This window comes from Stegastes partitus, unplaced genomic scaffold (genome assembly GCF_000690725.1).
Source record: "Stegastes partitus isolate 25-593 unplaced genomic scaffold, Stegastes_partitus-1.0.2 Scaffold1840, whole genome shotgun sequence".
NCBI lineage: Eukaryota > Metazoa > Chordata > Actinopteri > Pomacentridae > Stegastes > Stegastes partitus.
Genome location: NW_007579571.1, coordinates 27,689 through 47,931, shown reverse-complemented (window position 1 = coordinate 47,931; position 20,243 = coordinate 27,689). Strand labels below are relative to the sequence as shown.

At 43.6% G+C, this 20,243-nt stretch overlaps 2 protein-coding genes across 3 annotated transcripts in view; both read left to right on the top strand.

Moving 5' to 3' along the window:
- The window catches only part of vps13c (vacuolar protein sorting 13 homolog C), a 99,797-nt gene extending 91,680 nt beyond the window's left edge, over positions 1-8,117 (top strand). The window contains exons 79-83 of the mRNA XM_008302577.1: positions 1,597-1,711; positions 6,359-6,450; positions 6,541-6,664; positions 6,815-6,898; positions 6,994-8,117. Coding sequence (XP_008300799.1) covers positions 1,597-1,711; positions 6,359-6,450; positions 6,541-6,664; positions 6,815-6,898; positions 6,994-7,095 — 517 coding nt within the window. The 3' untranslated portion in view covers positions 7,096-8,117. The remainder of the gene's footprint in view (positions 1-1,596; positions 1,712-6,358; positions 6,451-6,540; positions 6,665-6,814; positions 6,899-6,993) is intronic.
- An 11,529-nt stretch (positions 8,118-19,646) lies between these two features.
- The window catches only part of LOC103372831 (EMILIN-1-like), a 26,548-nt gene continuing 25,951 nt past the window's right edge, over positions 19,647-20,243 (top strand). Inside the window, exon 1 of one of the 2 annotated variants that reach the window (XM_008302572.1) lies at positions 19,647-20,181. In XM_008302572.1, coding sequence (XP_008300794.1) covers positions 20,048-20,181 — 134 coding nt within the window. In that variant the 5' untranslated portion in view covers positions 19,647-20,047. The remainder of the gene's footprint in view (positions 20,182-20,243) is intronic. The other variant, XM_008302573.1, reaches the window with a different exon arrangement.

Below are 20,243 nucleotides of genomic sequence, written 5' to 3'. Positions count from 1 at the left end.
TAACCTCTGACCCACAGTAACCTCTGACCTACAGTAACCTCTGACCACAGTAACCGCTGACCTAGAGTAACTTGTGTCATCTCTATAGAAACATCACCTTGAACATTACAAATTAATATCATTATTAAAGTAGCATCACCTGCTCTCTCCTCAGGGATTGGCTGACTGAATTGTCACATGTTTCTGCCAGGCTGCGTTTGGCACTGATGATGTAGAGAAACACTAACAGCCACACTGTTTGTTTGTTTGGTTGGTTGATTGGTTGGAGCTCTCACAGAAACCTGCTTCAAGCTGCATCCAGGAGAAAACTGCACTCCTTTTATTTTTCTTGATAATACAGAACACATGTAAGTCGAGGCTGCCAGCATGTGACAGAACACCCCGAGCTTCAGACAGAACGGATCCTGCCAGCTGCAGGTGAAACTTTCTTGTGGTTCCAACATTGGGCTGAAGCACTCTGATATTACAGTCTTTACAGTGAGCACATGTGTAGGTGAGCTGGTGTGCTGAGCTGCACAGACTTCACATTGTAGAAGAAGCAACAGTGTCGAGTTACATCTAAGACAGGTAAAGACAAGAGATCATTTCCATGGAAACCACCCCTAAATATGTCACTTTATTACACAGAGATGGATTTTTCTGAGTTTCATCAACAACCATAGAAGAAATTTAAATCTCTGCTGAGTAAATGTGAAGGTTAAAGACAAAAGGTAGCGACATGGATACGTGTAAACGGCAGCACATGTTCGTAAACACTGTTCTGGGTCCTGGAGACCTTCTCCAGAAGCTTTAAAGTTTGATTAGAATTTAAGTGAAATGCTTTATTTCTGCCAGAAGATAAAGCATTCAATAAGTTAAATCAAACTGCAGCTTCTAGGAAACATCTATTTTAATGAACCTGACATCAGCACAACAACCTGCTTCTCTGCCCAAAATTACCCAGCAGCCTCAGCGACCGCCATCCTCCCCTGTATGGGTCCATCTGTCATGTGACACATCAGTCAGTTCATGATAACCTGTTGACGTTACTGTTTCATGCTGTCACTGTAGAGGTCACCAAAGGTGAGACACTGAGCGGCCTGCAGCGTTAGCAGCATGATGCACTTCAGAAATAAACCTGCTTTACTCTGAACTTGTGAACTGCAGTTTGATCCAGGCAGCAAAGCTTCTTCTGCTTACGTTAAAGTTCACATCAGCGTTCACACTAAAATTTATGTAAATGTTCCTGTTGTAACACATGCTAATGCTAATGTTTATGCTAATGTTCATGTGAACGTCAATGTTACTGTTTACCTTAACGTTCAGGTAAATGTTTATGTTAAAACTCATGCTAATGTTGATGCTAATGCTCATGTTACTATTCACATTAACATTCATGTTACCATTTATGCTAACGTTAACGTACATGTTAGCGTTCACCTTAACGTTTATGCTAACATTCATGCAAATGTGGCATCAGATAGCCTCAGCAGGACGAGCTGTTAGTAGAAAACTTTCACTGGAGCTGAGCAGCAAAGTGAGAGTCTGTGAACAGGTGACCGAGCTAAGTGTGTGTGTGTGTGTGTGTGTGTGTGTGTGTGTGTGTGGTGATGTCAGAGCGGCCGAGTCAACGGAGGAAGTGACCAAACTACGTCCGATGCGTCTGATCCGGGAGGACGGGATCATCCGACCGTACGACCTGACGGAGTCGCAGGGTTTTGACCTTTTCCAGGTTTGATCACTTTCTCTGTTTCCAGAACATGATGTCACTTCCTGAGTGGAGAACTCTGCAAAAAACAATAACAGCTGAAAAAGCAGTGAAGAAAAACGCCGCAAAGTTAAAAACATCAGCAGGATCAGCTTCATAAACAGTCAACACACAGAGCAGGGGCAGGAGCACTGGGAACACTGGGCGCACTGGGAACATTGGGAACACTGGGAGCATTGGGAACATTGGGAACANACTGAAGGGAAGGAAGAGGACTGAAGGAAAGGAAGAGGACTGAAGGGAAGGCAGAGGACTAAAGGAAGTGAAAAGGACTGAAGGAAGGAAGAGGACTGAAGGGAAGGAAGAGGACTGAAGGGAAGGAAGAGGACTAAAGGAAGGAAGAGGACTGAAGGAAGGAAGAGGATTGAAGGAAACAGCTTCCAGCTATGGTTTCAATTCCAGATTTCTGTTTTGTTTCTTTGTTGATGTTTGTTAAACAAATAAATTAGTGAGTAATCTAAAGTTCTAAATCACCTTCTCAGCACCTCTAACAACGTTCTGGTCATCTTGTACATCTAGAAGCTTTCAGGAAACGTCTCTGTTTCACAGTAACAGCAGCTTCACGCTTCAAACTGATCCGTCCACAGAAAGCCATCCAACGTTGTTCGTGTGGTTCTGTGACGTCTGGATGATGCTGTTGCTGCTCGCTGAGCTCACTGTTTGTTTCTGATGGTTTTTTTAATAATTTCTACTGATTGTTGTGTAAAACAGCAACCCTACTGTGTCTGCCTCTAATGAACACACAGGCTTCATGTTTGGGGGCTGCAGCTCTGCACACTTTAACATCTGCAGCAGAAAAACTGTCAGACACAAACTGTAAATGCTTCTTATAACCAGCAGACTGAGGTCTTCAAAGACCCACGCCTTAAAAATGATGTTGTGTCCATCTTGCTCATAGTTACTTTTTTTTGAAGACCAACAGAGAATAACACCAGCTCTCAGATCAGCTCCAGACCGAAGACCTCGCTGAGGTGCATCGTACATTCTTGTCTCTCTGAACCTTGACCTCTCTAATAGAGGTCATCACAAACAAATCAACATGGAGAAACCTCAGGACTTTTGAGGTTTATAGCTGCACTTAAAGACAGATGAGGGAAGCTTTATTGTTCCCTGCAGGCCGAGCCGACGGTGGAGGAGAAACTATGAAGATAAACTTGTTAAGAAAGAAATGTTCAAAGAGCTGCAGCAGACAGAATACAACATGTGAGGGTAAATCCAGAAATGTAAGAATGGACCGAAAACTGAGTCCCAAGCTCCGTCTGCAGGCCTTTTCTTTATCGTGGCTACCCTGAAGTGGATGGTAGACTAATAAGGAGCTGGTTTACAGTTTGCACCTCAGTGCTGACTGCCAGGTGATTACCTGCAGGCCAGACAGGTGACAGCAGAGGGGGCGGGGCTTCAGCATCTGGTCAATTTCACAGCCTGAATGTTGACAAATTCCTGTTGAGGCTGCAGAGAGCAAAAGGAACGTCTTCACCAACTGTTTCACACCAGTTCACAGGCGAATGTGTTCTCATGGAGCTCTGCAGGTTTCACTGGGGTGACGCCGCAGGTCCAAGCAGGTTATTGTAGACTTTGTTCTAGCAGCATCAATGAGGTTTGTTTCAGAACACTACAGAACATGAAGGTCCTGCAGGTGATCTGATGGGAAACTGATTTTGGTGGGAATTCTCTGTAAATAGCAGGGTCTCAGTTGTTACCATGGAGACAGGAGTTGGTGTTTCAGCGTCAGCAGGTCCATGAAACCTCCAGATCATCTCAGAGACTGTTTGAGTAGCTAATAATCTGTAAGAACTGAAACAGAAGTGCAGCAGCACATGAGCTGTGGAGGTTCAGTGTGTTGCTCAGAGGCACTACAACAGCTGTTCAGTTCCCTCAGTATGGACTGACAGGTATCAGCGCCGTGTATTTCCTTAACAGAACAGCAGAGTTCCATCTTTGCCAGCACAGAACCTCTGAGAGTTTAAAACTAACTGAGCGGAGAACAAATGAACCTGCCAGTGTGCTGCGTTCAGGACCACAAGTTTACATTAACGTCAGGAATGTTAAGAGCCGTGATCTCATCCGTCTCCCGCTTCACTCTCTTTAAAGACAAACAGTCTGAAGCGAACTGCTGTAAACCCTCATCTGCGCTGCCTCAGTGCCCTTCAGCAACACAATCAGTCTGCTGACACTGAGTTTCTCACAATAACAGATTCAGGGTTGGATATCTCTCAGAGAAGTTGATCACCTTGTGACTTGAAGGCTGCTGGTTTGATTCCTCCGCAGGTCGAGACGTGTAGTAAATCTGCAGATGAATTTCCTTTGCTGTTCAGAGACGGAGTGCTCTGTGGCTGTGTTTGCTGAATGACGAAGCAGGTTCAGCATATCCAGATTTTCTTTGTTAGTTGGCTCAACAAAACTTAAACTCCAGTCAGTCCACTCTGAACATAACCTGCTCTGGACCAGGTTAGCTCTGCATCATCCATTACCATGGAGACCCAGCTCCACANCAGCACATTTCTCTCTAGAACACCTTGATGGTCTTGAGGTTTCATTGGACCCTGCACAGATTCAGACACCCTGAGCCAGATGCAGCAGAGCAGAACCAGAACATAGCAGAACCTCCTCCATGTTCCACAGTAGGGACAGGGTTCTGGTCTTCATATGCTTCATGTGTGCGTCTGTGAACATGGAGCTGATGAGCCAGAACGTTCCAGTTTGGTCTGGTCTGTCCAGAGGACGTTCTCCCAGAAGCTTTGTGGCTCGTCAACCTGCAGTTTGGTAAATTCCAGTCTGGCTTTTATATGATGTGTTTTCAACAACGCTGTCCTCCTTGGTCGTCTCCCATGAAGTCCACTTTGGCTCAAACAATGACGGATGGAGCCATCTGACCCTGATGGACCTGGACCTTGGAGTTCACCTTTAATGTCTTTACAGGTCGTTCTGGGTTCTTTTGGTTCCGTTCGTATTATCGTCTCTTCCATCTGTCATCAGTGTTCCTCCTCCACGTCCAGGGAAGTTGGCTACAGTCCCATGGATCTAAAACTTCTGAATAATGTGAGCAGCTGCAGTCACAGGAACATCAGCTGCTTGGAGATGGTCTGACAGCCTTTACCTTTAACATGCTGCTCTATCATGTTCTGTCTAACCTCCTGAGACAACTCTCTCCTTGGCTTCCTCTGGTCCATGCTCAGTGTGGTCCACACCAGGTCACCAAACAGCACAGTGACCACCTGTAACCCTATAAACAGGCCCACTGACTGGTTACACGTCTGTAGACACCTGTGATGCTGATTAGAGGACACACCTTGATTGAACATGTCCCTGTGGTCACATTATGTTCAGTCTTTTCTAGGGGTACCATCATTTTTGTCCAGAACTGTGTCATGAGTTTATTTTTTTAAATAATTCTGTTGAACCACGGTTCAAAAGCAGCGTCTGGTTTCCATTGGTTCATTTTCATAGTTTTTATTTATTATTACTTTTGTCAGATTCAAGTTATTTCTGTGACCGTTGTGGGTTTTTCTTTCATTAACCGAGCGGTACCAACTATTTTGTCCACATGTGTGTGTTGTGAACTGGCGCTGTGTGACTACATTTGAATCCAGTTGAATTTAATACGATAAAAAATATGTTTACAATGATGGTTTGAGAAAATAAGATAACCTCATTTAAAGTTATTGAGTCAAACAGAGATGTTTGAAGTTTCTCTGACTGTAAGCTTTGACCTGTATTCATTCATCTCTGACATCCCAGCAACCAGAACAAACCAAAAAACAACCAAAAAAGTACAAGTGAAACTAAATGTAAAACATTTGAAAGCTCAACAACCTGCATTTAACCCCTTCAGATCAGATTTTCTTCTGCTGAGCAAAACATTTTTTATCCAGTTGCTTTTTACTGCAATCCAACATAGAGTCATGGAGGAAATGACGAGACCTCCTTGTTTTCCTCCATTTCTGTTCATGTTAACGCCTGGTACCACTGAAGGTCCATTTGTTTGGACACATACACTGACAACAACAAAACCAGCTGATCAGACTTTAACTTCAGAGCTGGTATCAGACATGTTCCAGGGTTTCTTGGTTCTAAGTTCTTCCACCAGCAGCTATGGCATTGTGCTGCCAGAACCAGAGCTGTTAGACGGTCCATGGTTCCTGTTCTGTCTGTTTCAGTCACATGATGCACAGGAGTTAGTACCTGATGGCAGAACCATAGTTTGTGATGACTGCAGCCATGCGTCTCGGCTGCTCTCCACCAGGTTCTGACNGATATGATGGTTCCAGGTTTTTGTGAAATTAATATTCAGAGAAGTTTCACTTTCTCTCTGGTCTCCATGGCTCTGAGTCCTGCTGACAGAAGATGTCTCTGAGTTCTCTCTCCTCCTTCATGTTCTGGTTCCACAGAGCTGCAGGACTTTATGTTGCAGAGAAACATGAACCTCAGGGAAGGAACATGAAGCAGGAGCAGAAAAATCCAGCAGCTGCTCAGGGTTCAGAGGGTTAAAGTGCATCGTGGGCGCAGCCTGTGTGATTTGATCATGGATCCACGTTAAAGAACTAAAACCTGTTTCAGGGTCAAACTCCAGACGTGTGATGAACATAATGTTGGAGTGTGTTTGTGTTCCAGCGTTCACAGATTAAACAGCTGGAGGGCGAAGTGTTCCGAGACCACTGTCCGTATCCAGGACACCGCAAGACCACCATCATCGTCACCAACAGGTACAGCACAACCGTATTTACTGTTTGGATCTGGTGTTGTTGTTGTTGTTGTTGTTGTTGTTGTTTACAGTACTTGTTGTTGTTGTGTAGGAGGGTTTTTTGCGTGAAGGAGATTGACTTTGTTGGTCACTTCAACAAGGACTGGGAGTGTTTGTTTGAAAACTTCTATCGTCCTCCAGCAGTGACGGGTTCTGAGCTGAAGATTTACTGCAAGGTACCAGAACCGACCCGAGCAGAGACTCTCTTTGTTTTATCCTTTTTTTGTTTGTGTCATTGTTCATTTTTTTGTCTGTTCATTTGTGTTTGTGTTGGTTTATCGTATGTTTGTTTGTTTGTTTGTGGCTGTTGTCATGTTGCGCTGCAGGAGCAGCAGAAGTTAAAGCTTCCAAAGAGAGACGGACCAGAACCGACAAGGAGCCTCCAGCTCCGAGACCCAAACACTGCTCAGGTTAGTGTGTGTGTGTGTGTGTGTGTGTGTGTTTCTGTGTTTCTGTGTTTCTGTGTGTGGCCCCTACCTCACCTGGTTGCTATGGTTACCTACAGAAACTGCAGACGGCCATCTTTGATGCTCAGGTGTCGCAGCAGCAGCACCGCATGGCGAGACAGAAGTCCCAGCGGTTCCTGAAACTGAGCAGCAAACACTGAGGTCACTTCCTGCCAGCAGCTGATGATGTTGATCAACTGATGATTTAAATTGTTTTTGTTCACGGAGGTCACAAAATGTGTTACTGTCCCTTTAAGAAACAAACTGACTCACCTGCTAAGGTTCAGTCAGAACCCGCTCAGCAGGAAGCCGGGCTCACATATTCACAATGTGTACATGCTAACTAGCATGTTAGCATGCTAACTAGCATGCTAGCTAACAGGTTAACATTGTAGTTGACACAGTTTAAGAAAATCAAAGCTCTGCAGCTTCCACAGGCTTTTACTCTGAAGGCTTCCATGTGGAGTTTCCTGTTTGTTGCAGATTTTTTATTTCTGAAAAAAAAAAACTTTCTGACACAAAAGGTTAAAAATGTCAGTTGACCCGTATGAATGTTGAACACGAGCAGAGCTGATGCTAGAACATGTTCATATGTCATCAGGAGCTAAACCAGACGTCTTGGTTCTGTTGATTTTAGTTCTGTGTGCTCACTGGAGGATTTCTGTCCTGCTGACCCTGCAGGCTGCACTGAAGCCATGAAAACATGTTGCACTAAAGAGAGTTTACAGTCTCTGCTGTGATTGTTTGCTGTCATTCATTTTCAGTTCAACACAAAGATCTGAAATGCGAAGTCTACTAAATTATTTACAGCAAAGAACAAAACTACACAAAACAAAATCAGGTTTGGAGAAAACCTCCAGAAGTATCTGAGCTGATGCTTCAGACTTTATTGTGTTAAACTGAAAGTTCAGTGACGACTAACAGAAAAACAAACTTCTTGTCTGTGGTCAGAGATTTATCTGCAGATCTTGTTGAAAACTGAACAATGAAAAATGAAAATGTTTGCTTTGATTCAGACCTGCTGAGTGACACTTTTTACTTTCATCATCATTGCTGGAACCAAAGGTCCGTTTTTGTGCCGTGTTCATGTCGGCAAACAGTTGAACTCTGAGTCTGAAGGAAAATTGAAATCTCTGGACCTGTAACCTCAATGATTTTCTATAAAGATGAGCTTTACCTGGTGGACAGTTGTTTCTGTGAGTCGTGACCTTAGTTCTGACTGAAGCTGTCAAATTGGACTTTGTTTCATTCAAACACAACGTGAGTTAAAACCAGAGCGCTGCTAGTTCACTCTGCATTCAACTGAGACAGTCTGGCTTAAAATCACCCTCAACGCTAACCGTTAGCCACATCTCACGCTAACTCAGCTCGGCGCGAACTGTCTCGTAGTGCAAAGGCAGCAGGACGGTCGATTGGTCAAAGGAAGATTCTGTATCACAAAAAGAAAACAGGAAAACAAACTATATGAAGACAAAAACAGCAGCTCTGCTGCTTTGGACATGGAGAGAAGCCACAGCTGGTTCCATGTGTGAGTTAATACTCGTTGTTTTATCTTTCAAATGACTGAACAGTCAGATCACAGTCAGACTGATGCTTTATCAACAACATCTTCTGTCCTTCCCGGTAAAAGAAACTCTTTTGGTTTCTTTTGTCATCGAGTGCTGCTGTAAAGTCTCGAGTGCGATGAGATGGCATAGGACCGCGGTCCAACAGAATTATTTAAAAAACAAACTCATGAAACAGGCCTGGACTAAAATGATGGTCCCCTTCACTTAATATTTTGTTGCTCAACCTTTTGAGGCGATCAGACGGTTTCTGTGGCTGTCGGTGAGACTTGTGCTGCTCTCAGCAGGTGTTCTGGTCCACTCCTCATGAGCACACTGATCCAGGTGTCTCAGGTTCTCCAGACGCCATGTTTCAGCTCCTTCCTTGTCCAATAGGATCTAGATCAGGGCTCATAGAAGCCACTTCAGAACAGTCCAGTGTTTCCTCTGAGCCGGTCTTGGCTGTTTCTANTATTAGAGGGTAGATGTAGAGTTAGAGGGTAGATGTAGAGTCAGAGGGTAGATGTAGAGTTAGAGGAAGCTCTCGATTTACCAGTCCATCTACGTCCCAACCCTCACCTATGGTCATGAGCTCTGGGTCATGACTGAAAGAATGAGATCGCAGATAAGAGCAGCTGAAATGAGCTTCCTCTGCAGGGTGGCTGGGCTCAGCCTTAGAGATAGGGTGAGGAGCTCGGACATCTAGAGGGAGTTCGGAGTAGAGCCGCTTCTCCTGCGCATCGAAAGGAGTCAGTTGAGGTGGTTTGGACATCTGATTCTTCTGGAGGTCTTTCGAACATGTCCACCTGGGAGGAGACTCCGGGGCAGACCCAGAACCCGCTGGAGGGATCATATCTCTCAGCTGGCCTGGGAATGCTTCGGGATCCCCCAGAACTGGAAAGCGTTGCCCAGGGAGGGAAGTCTGGAATGACCTGCTCTGCCTGCTGCCTCCGCGACTCCAGATAAGCGGAAGAAAATGGATGGATGGAAAATATCACTCTGGCTCACTCCTGATTGGTCAGAGTTCATAGTGACTGTGTTGTGATGTAGCCTGACCAGCATTGATTGGCTGGATGAAGTCACATAATTCCGCCTCTGCCATTTTTAAAGCAAGTTACCATGTATGGTGTCTTGACCGATAAAGGGTTAAGACAAACTGGGATCAACAGAGATCCTGAATCACAGTAACTGATGGAATGGAACTGAGTGAGGAACAAAGCACAAGTCTGTGGACTAACACCACAAAATCAGCACAGAGCAAATGTCCACTGTGATAAGTCTGTGATGAATTTTGATGAATTGGTTATCAGTTAATCAAGGATCCACCTTTTCAATAGTGTCCTTCAGGGTAAACAAAGTAATGTCATATCTTGCCTTATTCAGAATTATGTGTTAAATGAAGGATCAGACGACGGTTTGATCTGATCTGTTTCGAAATGGATCCATCTCATCTGAGACATCCTTTCATGTCACCAAACAGCTTCAATCTAACACAGAACTCAACACACCCTGTTGGACTGAACACCGTCAAAGTGAAGCCCTCTAATACAGATGAACCAGGTTCATTAGTACAGTACCACAGATAGTAATTAGCATGACGTTAACAAACGCACATCAAGCTTTATGAAAGTGAAATCTGCAGCTTTGGGTTTGGAGGTAACTAAATGATCGTGTCAGTGTGCTGAAATAATTTCCTTTCGCACACTTTGGACAGATTGAATCCATTTCATATGTCCTGCTGATAAAACAAGCTGCATGTTCACATCTGGTCATTGTTTCGTATTTACTGCACTTTACTCAACTTAAAACAAGTTTCACTTCACTTTTGTTATTTTCTGAATTTCTGAATTCAGTCTTTTTTGTTGCTCAGATTTATTCCTTTTTAGTCTAAATGTTTTCATGCAAAGACAGGAAGTTATTTTCACCTCTGAGCTTTTCACACAAACCAATTCTATGATACTTTCACAAGCTTTTTATGACTCAGTGACAAAAAGGACTTGACGAGATGAAGATTTTTCTGTCAAGGCGTCACTGACAGACGGCGAGGCGTTCACTGACCAACTGCGAGTGTTTACAACAGAGCTGCGTTCACTGTAATCAAACGTTAGAGATGAAGAGCTGCCTGTTTACTTTAACCTTCATTTAGCTCAAACATCTGCAGCAGTTTGCTTTTTCTCCTTCGTCTGACTCACAGTTTCCTTCAGGTGTTTAGACTCCAGCAGTGTCACCGTTCAGATTGTTGTGGTGTCAGTGAAGGTAACACAGTCAACAGCTGGAATCAACAATAAATCCAACATGTGTTCGTATTAGTCTCACTGGGTGAGTCGGACATGTTGACCAGCAGCAGTTTGTTGTTTTATTTCAGGTCATTTGCAGGTTTATTGTGAACAAATACGACCTCACAGCTGCTGTTTGACAGAAATGATGAGAGACGCAGAAGTTCTGCAGCTTCTCTCTGAGATCCACCGACAGCCTGCGGATCCATTTCACTGTCAGTAAGTTCTGGGTTACGACCTCCGATGTGGAGCTGTGCTTTGTTTATACATATCATTTGCTCCATAAATGCATTTTATCATTTACTCATGAGTTCACAAAGCGTGTCACTCGGTTTGATTTGTGTCTTTTTCTGACCTCCCTGCTGCGACTTTCAGCAGAAACTGATAGGAAAGTCAGGGGTTGAGGACATTCTGAGTAGCCACACATCCTGGATGTATTTTTCTGAAACAGAAAAAGAATTTGATAATTCTAGGAAATATTAAGATCTAATTCCAGGTTTTTGCATTTGTGTCAGGAACTAATGACTCCCTTGGTTTTGGATAAAATACGATCTCAGTTTCAGTCAGTGTCTCTTGTTCTTCTCTTGTTGTTTTCAGCCTCTCAGTACACTTTGTTCAGTCACACTGGTTTCATTAGATGTTTAAACTGCTCTTAAACCGGTTTAACACGTGTAGAACAGCAGCATGTAATCCTGCAGATGGTCTGACAGCAGCTTTCTTTAACGTGTTGCTGGTTTTACTGGTGTATAAACTTTAACAGAAGCCAGTTTGAACAGCAATGAGTCAGAGTGTTTGTTCTCTGCTGGAGGTTTGACTCATTAAATCAGATCCTGACACACATTCAGGATCAAAAACAAGCCTGGAAATTATTTTATACTCTGATGTTTCTCAAACTGCTGATGCCTGACAGACCTCGAGCTCTGAGGACATCTTTGTGATAATAATGCTGAGCTGTATGAATGAAACCCACTGAGTTTCACATTCTCTTTCTGATCTTTAGCTTTTCTGACTATAATTTTCCACCATCAGCCGCCTCTGGGGTTTACAGCAGCAGGTAAAAATACATGTAATTACTGTAATAACACAGTGAAGCTGTGTGTGTTTGGCAGAGAACTCTATGAATTAAATTACAATTCAGGTAAGTCATCATTATCTAGTGAAGAAGCTGCTGAGCCAAAAGAAAAAGTTCTAACTTAGCATTTGATCAACCCTCACCAAGTTCAGCCTCAGACTGAGGTGGTTCAACATCTGGTCATGATCCTCCTTCCACTGGAGGGTTTGAATTAGGGAGGTTCTAACAGGAGCCCTGTGATAGACTGGTTACCTGTCCAGGTGAACCTGACTTCACCCTGAGTCAGCTGGGATAGGCTCCGCCCCCTGATACCCGACGGAGGATGAAGAGGTGGAAGGATAATGGATGGATGGAGGTTCTAAGAGGAGCCCTTGGTAGACCAGAAAGTCTGTGGAGGGGTCACATAGCTCCTTGTTCTGATCCAGAGAAGATGGACCATCAGAAACATCAGATGTTTGTGATGTTTCTCTTCAACGTTCTGCTGAAGAAAGAGGATTTAAACTGAGGTTGAAATGAGGCTTAAATCGACTTATTTCAGTGTGAATCATCCTGTCAGCATCCTCTCCAATAACCCTTCAGACACTCAGTCTGAATCAAACTGAACAAACTGGATCAGATTTCATGTCTCGATTAAACCACCAGACGAACCTGTGAGATGCTTTGCTTGATTAAATGCAGTTGTACTGTGGACACCTGCTGAAGGTCTCAGGTTTATTCCAAAACAACGCCTGGTCACAGGATGAGCAATGAGCAAGCATTCTGCAGCTTTACATCTCCTCATGTGGATTTTTCATTGTCAGCAGATGGGGACGGTGCTCGTTGATCAACACAATAATGAAATGAAAGAGTTCATGCTTAAGGCTCATTTTCATCTGTTCTTAAACCTGCAACTGAAAATTAGACAAAATATCAAGACACAGACATCCAACAGTTTTTCCTGCTGTTTTCTTATTAACACACATTTGAAATGTGTCTTCAGCTTGCTGCCGTTGTCGAGGCGTTGTTGTGCGTCCTGTCGGCAGGTTGGTCTTTGTGTTGTTCTAACTGACCGGTGTTGTTGAGGCACAGCTGGCTCACAGTCTGAGTCAGTCCTGAATGGATTTATAATGTGGTAAAAACACAGTTGGCTGCGTCAGGCTGCTGAGGGGGAGGGTGTAATGAATTCCAGCTGCCTGAGGCCGAGCACACGAGGATGTTGGATTTCTACACAGCCACAAACAGAAACTGTGACCTGCTGAGTCAAACATGTTCAACGTTTAACTCCAACCTGAGCTCTGAATAAGTCAGTTTGGTCAAGCTGTTACCAAGCTTTTGCAAAAATACAGTCAGAGGACCTTGAGTTGCAGTTGTTTGTCAGACTACAGTTTAGCAGAAGTTTCAGCCGTTTACTCCGATTCGTCTGCTTTTGTTTGCTGCTGCTGTCGTCCTACATGTCAGAATACAACGGGCTTCTCTCAGATCACTGATCATGTGACTTGTTCACAGACTGCTTCATCCACTTGTTTGAGTTTTTGTACATGACAGAGTCTCCTGTTGTTTTTTTCACCACATTTTGTTTGATGCAGGGAACTTAATTGTGATTAATCTGTCATGAACACTCAGCTCTGCTGATGTTCTGCTGTGTGGAGGACTGATGTCAGTGTGTGTCTTGGAGACGTTAATCTTTGAAGTCGAGGTTTGCAAAGTGTTTCTATTGTGGTCAGAGAGTTAATCTTTTTAAAGATGTTTCATTTCGATATGAGCTGCAGTGCAGAGGATGCAGTTCCTCAACAGCTTGCCTCATACTGGGTAGCTAGTTTTGGTCGATGTGGCTGATGATGATGATGATGATGATGAAGAGGAAGATCCTCAACCTGGTACAGACCCTCTGTCGCTCAGTTTGTCCTGCAGCTCTGTGATTGGTCCTCCGAAACCTGTGCAGCAGCAGAAAGAAAAGATCCTGAAGGCAGTAAAATAAACAGAGGAAGCCGAGGTGGGGGTGGGGACCAGGGCTGAGTGGAAAAAGCAGAGCGAGGGTTAACTGGGGCCCCAGGTATGTTCTCCACCCCAGTTAGCTCAGTTTAGATTAGCCATCTTGCTGCAGACTGAGACTAAATATGAAGCTGTTTCTGTTTAAAGATGATCAGCTTGAACTGGATCAACCTCCAGCACATTCACACGAACCTACAGCTGACTGGAAAACCCATAAACACCTCCAACAGCCAGCAGCAGAGACTCCTCAGTCTGCTGAAGGCTGCAACTAAAGACAACAAAGACTGATGACTGTCTCCGGTGGCAGAGTTGACCTGTTCTGTCCTAAAACTGTTGTATCACCTGCAGTGCACACCTAGCAGAGAGAAGCATTAGTGGAAAACCTACAAACCCAAGAACTCAGAGCTGATCACAGATACATGACTACACTCTCATCTCATCTATACAAGAAGCCTTGTTGACATTCAAGGCAGTGTTGGAAAAACTACTCAAACCCTGTATTTTGGTAAAATAGGAAGGTTAGAATATTTTAGCTCAAAAGTCCTGTACAGTACAGTTAAGTGTGTATCTATATATATATATATAAAACAGTGTGTATATATGTACAGTACAGTATTTATATATTATATGTANAATGCAGGAAAAAAGATGTTTTTGCCAAGTCAATTTTATATGAGTATTTCTACATGGCCTTTACCATGGACTGAATGGGCATTAAAATGTCATTAAAACTTAAGAAAAACAGGATATATTTTTAACATTTGGAAGTGGATGTCTGTGTGCAGGTGTGAACATGAACAGCTTCACATGTGTATGAGTTTGGGTAGCATAAAATCAAGACATCAGTTTTGATGTCTGTCAGTAAAGTATTCTACAGTTTCATCAGCAGACGCTTTCATCCAAAGTGACGCACATCTGAGAGCAGATCCACCACCAGCAAGGATCTGGTGAGGAGAGAACGACCTGGATCAGAGCCATAGACCAGGTTCAGTGTGACATCATAAACGCGTTGCCATACTTTTTAATATAGACGGCTGCATGTAGGAACAGATCAGACATCAGTTTGTCCATGCTTTTATCTATTCACGGATCTTTGATGAGCAGCCTTGAAGCAGTTTGTGTGGCACAAAGCACAGGTGGATGTTGCATTTGTCACAGAAGACCTGTGTTGATATTCCACAACTTTGCATCGTGACACTAAATAATGACGCATTGGCTAAAATCACCCACCACCTGTTATGTAATATATTCAGAATAACTTCAATTATCGTCACTTTGAATTGTTAGAATTATGCTAAATGCAAATTGATTTGGCTGCAATCAGTTTAAATTCCTATTTATGAGGAAAGAAAGGCGCTTCCTCCTATCACGCGTCCGATCCATGCTTGTCTTGTCAGATGTCTGCAGCTCTCAGATCAACTTAGCGGCTATAACGTCATTGTTGTTGGACAATCAGAAATCAATCAGTAACAAAGCATTAGCATTATTCAAATGACAAAATCACAGATTTTTATTGCATTTAATCATTTCAATTTTCTGGCACACCAGTAACACTGATGCACACACTCCCACCAGTAGGTGGCGCTAATGCACCCAGAGTTGGTTTGCAGATGTAAAGAAGATGCTCAGGATGCACTGAGTGACGTCAGCGCACAAGACAGTTTGGTGAACAGTGATGGAAGACGAGACCACATCGATTGGCTTGTTGGGTGGAAGCAGTTTTCTCCTGCTGCTGTGTGTCCACAGGACGTTAGCCACGTCTGCAGAAAGACTGCGATGTTTCACTACAATGAATGGGAAGCAAGAAGTTGACCTGCGGACACGTAGCATGAGGCAGCTTGGATAAGAGCGCGGCTGTCTGCAAACTGGACAGCAAAGTTTTAAGACAAACAGTCTTAAAATGTTGAATATAATCACAATAGTTGCACTTTGAGTTTGCACTAATCCGTGAACTAAACCGCGTCTCACTACTAGTTTAAAGTCCAGTTTAAATTCCAACAAACCAAACACAGATAGAGCGAGTCCTGATAACTTTGATGAATCAAAGAGCTGCTTTAAATCAGCCTTTTTAGACCTGCTGTAATCACAACGGTGTGAACACTTTAATCCTTTCAGACCTTTAAATCACACACGCAGCAAAACTGTCAGCCTCCACTTCCCAGCAGGCGTTCAGTAGAACTCCCAGAAATGTTGAGTTTTGTGTTGTGGAGGTTTTAGTCTTTGTCCTGCTGAGTGTTGGTGTTTGTTATAGATGTCATCCTGTCGTTTCTCCGGCGTTAACAAACGAGTAAATGATTGGTGTGAACAGCTCATCGGTCAGATCGGCGAGCGTTCATGAACGAATCGTCAACTGTATGTTTTATCTGAACAGAAACAGAATGAAAGCATCACTGTTAAATATTTACATGTTTCAGTGAATAACGACTTTCTGGTACGCAATAATTATTTTAATTGTGTTTAAAAATTGCAGCTTCTCTTCACATCTGCATGTTTATTTCTGTGGTTAAGAACAAGCTGGTGGACTCAGCTGTTTCCTGTCAGCGGGGTTCCTCCTGTCGACCTCTGACTCCGACACTGAGTGAAATTTCCACAGACTAAGTTCATTTCACTTTATGTATTCATTTGAGCAGCAAGATCAACAGCAGAGAGGAAGAAAAAAATGTATGTTCACAGAACTAGACTTTTGACCATTTAAAATGACTTTTAGAAAAACTTTCCGTTAGTTTGTGCCGGTGCACAGAAGATAAGGAGCAAATAATACATTCAAATGAAAGCATCATTTTATCCACCAAAGGACAGAAGACAAAGGAAATAATGGAGACAATGGAGGGAATAACAGTGCACAAGCTGAATAAATATCTAAAAATAATGAGGTGAAAACGGGAAACACATTTCTGACAAATGAAGAATTACTGAACCTGCTCAGTGTTCCTTATTGATTATTGATTAGAAGATCTGAAACAGTCTGTCGCCCCCTCCCAGATAAACTCTGACTGCAGGACGTCTGTCAGCTGATAAACTCCATCCTGTCTCCACGGAAACACATCCTGATTTATGGTTTCCATTATGTTCCTGCACAGCTGACAGCTCGTCATCATGTCTTTATCAATTTGCTTTTGTTTCTGAGACAAAGAGTTTGTGGTGAGTGAAGGTCGGGTGACTGTTTTTATCAAGCAGCTAAAAATATGATTTCATGAAGAAGAAATCATGTCAGAAAGAACTGAGCAAAAAAACAGACAGATGAAGAATGAGAAAACAGAAAACGCGATCAGGAGGTCGAGCAGTACATCCTGCTTCACGTCTCCGACATGAAAACATCACAACAACCTGCATGACCAGCACACAAACAAATCACAAATATTCAACAGCAAAAGAAAAGCGGTAGTCACAGCAGCAACGTGACTTAAAGGGGGGCAGCGTTGTCGGGATAACGGGCCGTCACGATGTTTGTATTAAGCCTGTGAGACTCGTATTATCACAGGACGTCGGCGTTTGGCGAAATGTGGGAGGAACTTTGACTTTACAAATTACAGACATGGTGCATTTGCACGGGATTAAAATCACAGACATCCTCCACAACTATTACAAGTCACCATTGGTCACGAGGTAAAACTAATCCCATGCAAATAGGGCTTTAGAGGGTTAATGTAGAGTCAGAGGGTAGATGTAGAGTCAGAGGGTAGATGTAGAGTTAGAGGGTAGATGTAGNCCCAGCTCCACAGCATCAGATCCCATGGTGATCTATCTCTGTAGCATCAGTTACCATGGAGACCCAGCTCCACACCATCAGTTACCATGGAGACCTAGCTGGTTAAAAGAAGGACACCTTCATGACACTGAAAACGCTGACTTTAGGGTCAGCATACTGGCCGACTCATTAATATCACGTCTATTTTTACCCTCTGATCTGTTGTTTTTGTTGTCGTTTGTTGTTGTTCTTATGGTTTGTTTAAAAGTTCTGTGGTTTTGTCCAATTTTTTAAAGAAATTGCTGAACTATACTCACGATAAAGTCACTTGTGTTCGGGCTTAGTTTTGCTCAGGTTTAGACCAATATCTATATATCTGATGGACACTGAATGAATCTTTAAATCTCTTCCACTGGATGTTCAGGAAAGACACAATGCTTTTAGCCCAGTGTTGAACATGTCAGCAGAACCGTCCTGTTTGGACCAACCTGCCTCCAGTCTGAGATTGTTTTTTTTTTTTAATACTCTGATCAGTGAAAGGTTAAATAGAGCCACATGTTTATGTTGTTCATAAATGTGAACGAACAGTGAATGAAGACTCAGAAAGAATCCAACATGGCTGCTTTGTGTTCTTGAGTGTGGCTCTGTGTTTGTGTGTCTCACCTGAGGCGTCGACTCTGGAATGCACCTCTGTGTTTAATACAAAACTCCGTCATAAAAGTGCAAACAGTGGTTATAGTGAGTGATGGAGTGTGGGTGGTCTGCTCTGCATCCGGCAGGGCGGAGCTTCAGGGGTCCACACATGATTTATGTGATCTGATAACGAGTGTTTCCACTGCAGAACCCTGTTTTTACTCTGTTGTTCTTATTAGGAAAAACATTTGGTATCAGAGTTATTCAGGTGTGGACTCGTCCACATTGTGCTCTTTGGAAACACGCTGAGCTACCTTCACTATTAACAGAATGTTTAGGACGCAGAACCGGTTCTGATCACATGACACTCAGAGTTCGAACTCTGTTGGTTTATTTTAAGAAGCGTAGATATGAAGCGTCCTTGAACCTCCGGAGGTCTACAGGATGTTTTCGGCTCTGAGTCTTCAGACGGTTTTCACAGTTCAGTGACATCAAAGCCACATTTCAGGAGTTTCTTTATACATCGTTAGGAAACATGCTGATGACCTGAACCGAAGAATTAACCCAGTGGACTCAGTTACAGGAGCAGAAATGTCCACTGAGGATCAACAGCACATTTTCTGGCAGAATAAATCAATGAGGACTTTAAACATGAGCTGCAGTGAAAATAAAGAGCTCAGAGAAAAAAGAAGTCCTGTGAGTGGAATTCGACAAGTCCTGAGAACAAACATGTGTTTAAAACCATCGTACAAACTGAATATATGACGGATGTTCATCATCAGCAAACATCATGATCCAACCAGAGACCACAGACCAGGATTCAATCTGCAGAACATCTGAATGTCAATAAAGACTCGTGGGCTACCAAAACTTTTCTGTAAATCTCAGAAGAAATAATGTTTAAAACATTTTCTGTACAAGTCATGACTTCATCCTGAAACCTGCTCCTGCCTCTAAAAAGTCTGAAGGCTGCCATGAAAGCAAAGCGTTCAGCTGAGTTTTGGTTCTGAAGCATGTTCAGGATTTTAAACACAAACCTTCAGCTTAAATGAAGCCACTTTGACGTCATTCAGCTGAGGAACAGAACTTTGTGAGGTTCTGTCGTTGTGACTTTAATTTACTGAACTCAGATGTTCAGCTGAAGCTTCTAAAGAGTCTCTTCTTGGTTCACTTTGAGAAGATTACTTCTGGAGTCAGATTCCTTTTATTCCCACTTTGTCAACAGAACCGGTTCTGGTTCTAAAAGTGGCTCAAATGATAAGAACTGGTGTTTTATCAGGTTCTAAAGAAATGAGCCAAACCTGTCGTTTACCTAAAGTTTAAATGATGTGATCACACTTCAGGTTCTGGGTTCTGTTCAGGGAACCCAGAAGAATCCACCACACAGGAGGACTACAATCATGAGATCCAGCTGGGTCAGAAACAGAACCGGACTGAAGTGAAAGAACTCACAATATTACAGTAAACTGTGCGGACTGCTCCTTTACACAAGTCTGTTTTCATCACTCCGGTTCGGTCCCGGTTCAGGTGTGGCCGCGGAGCTCCGGTTTCTGCCCGGGAGGGGCGGGGACAGTTCGGGGGCGGTGATGAAGAGGAGGAGCAGCTGGTCTCGGTTCAGTCTGTCGCAACGTTTTCTTCTCTTTGTTTCACACGAATAGTTCTGATGGACCCGCAGGGATCCCGTCGAACCGGAGTGCAGCGGGACTAAGGGCGGATTAAACCGGCGGAGCAGCGCTGTGGGACGGATCGGAACCGACCGACGGTCGCTGTTTGGATCGGAACCCGGATCATGGTTCGGTAGGACGGACCGACTCTGGAAACTTTCTCTGGTGTCTCCATGGAGACGGAAGTTTTTCCCGCCAGCTGAGGAGTTGATCGGTCTCTGATCAAGAATCGATACTTGTTATTGATCGTGTATTGATCGGCGGGATGGCCGCGCTCCCGCTGCTGCTGCTCGTGCTCTGGACCTGCGGACACGCCAAGAGCGCGTTCCCGCTGCGACCTTCCTACAGCCTGTACACCGGCGGGCACGCGCACGGCACGCGTGCGGCAAGCAGACACAGGTAAGATGACACGTGCACGGAAAGGATGATGATGATGATGATGATGATGATGATGATGATGA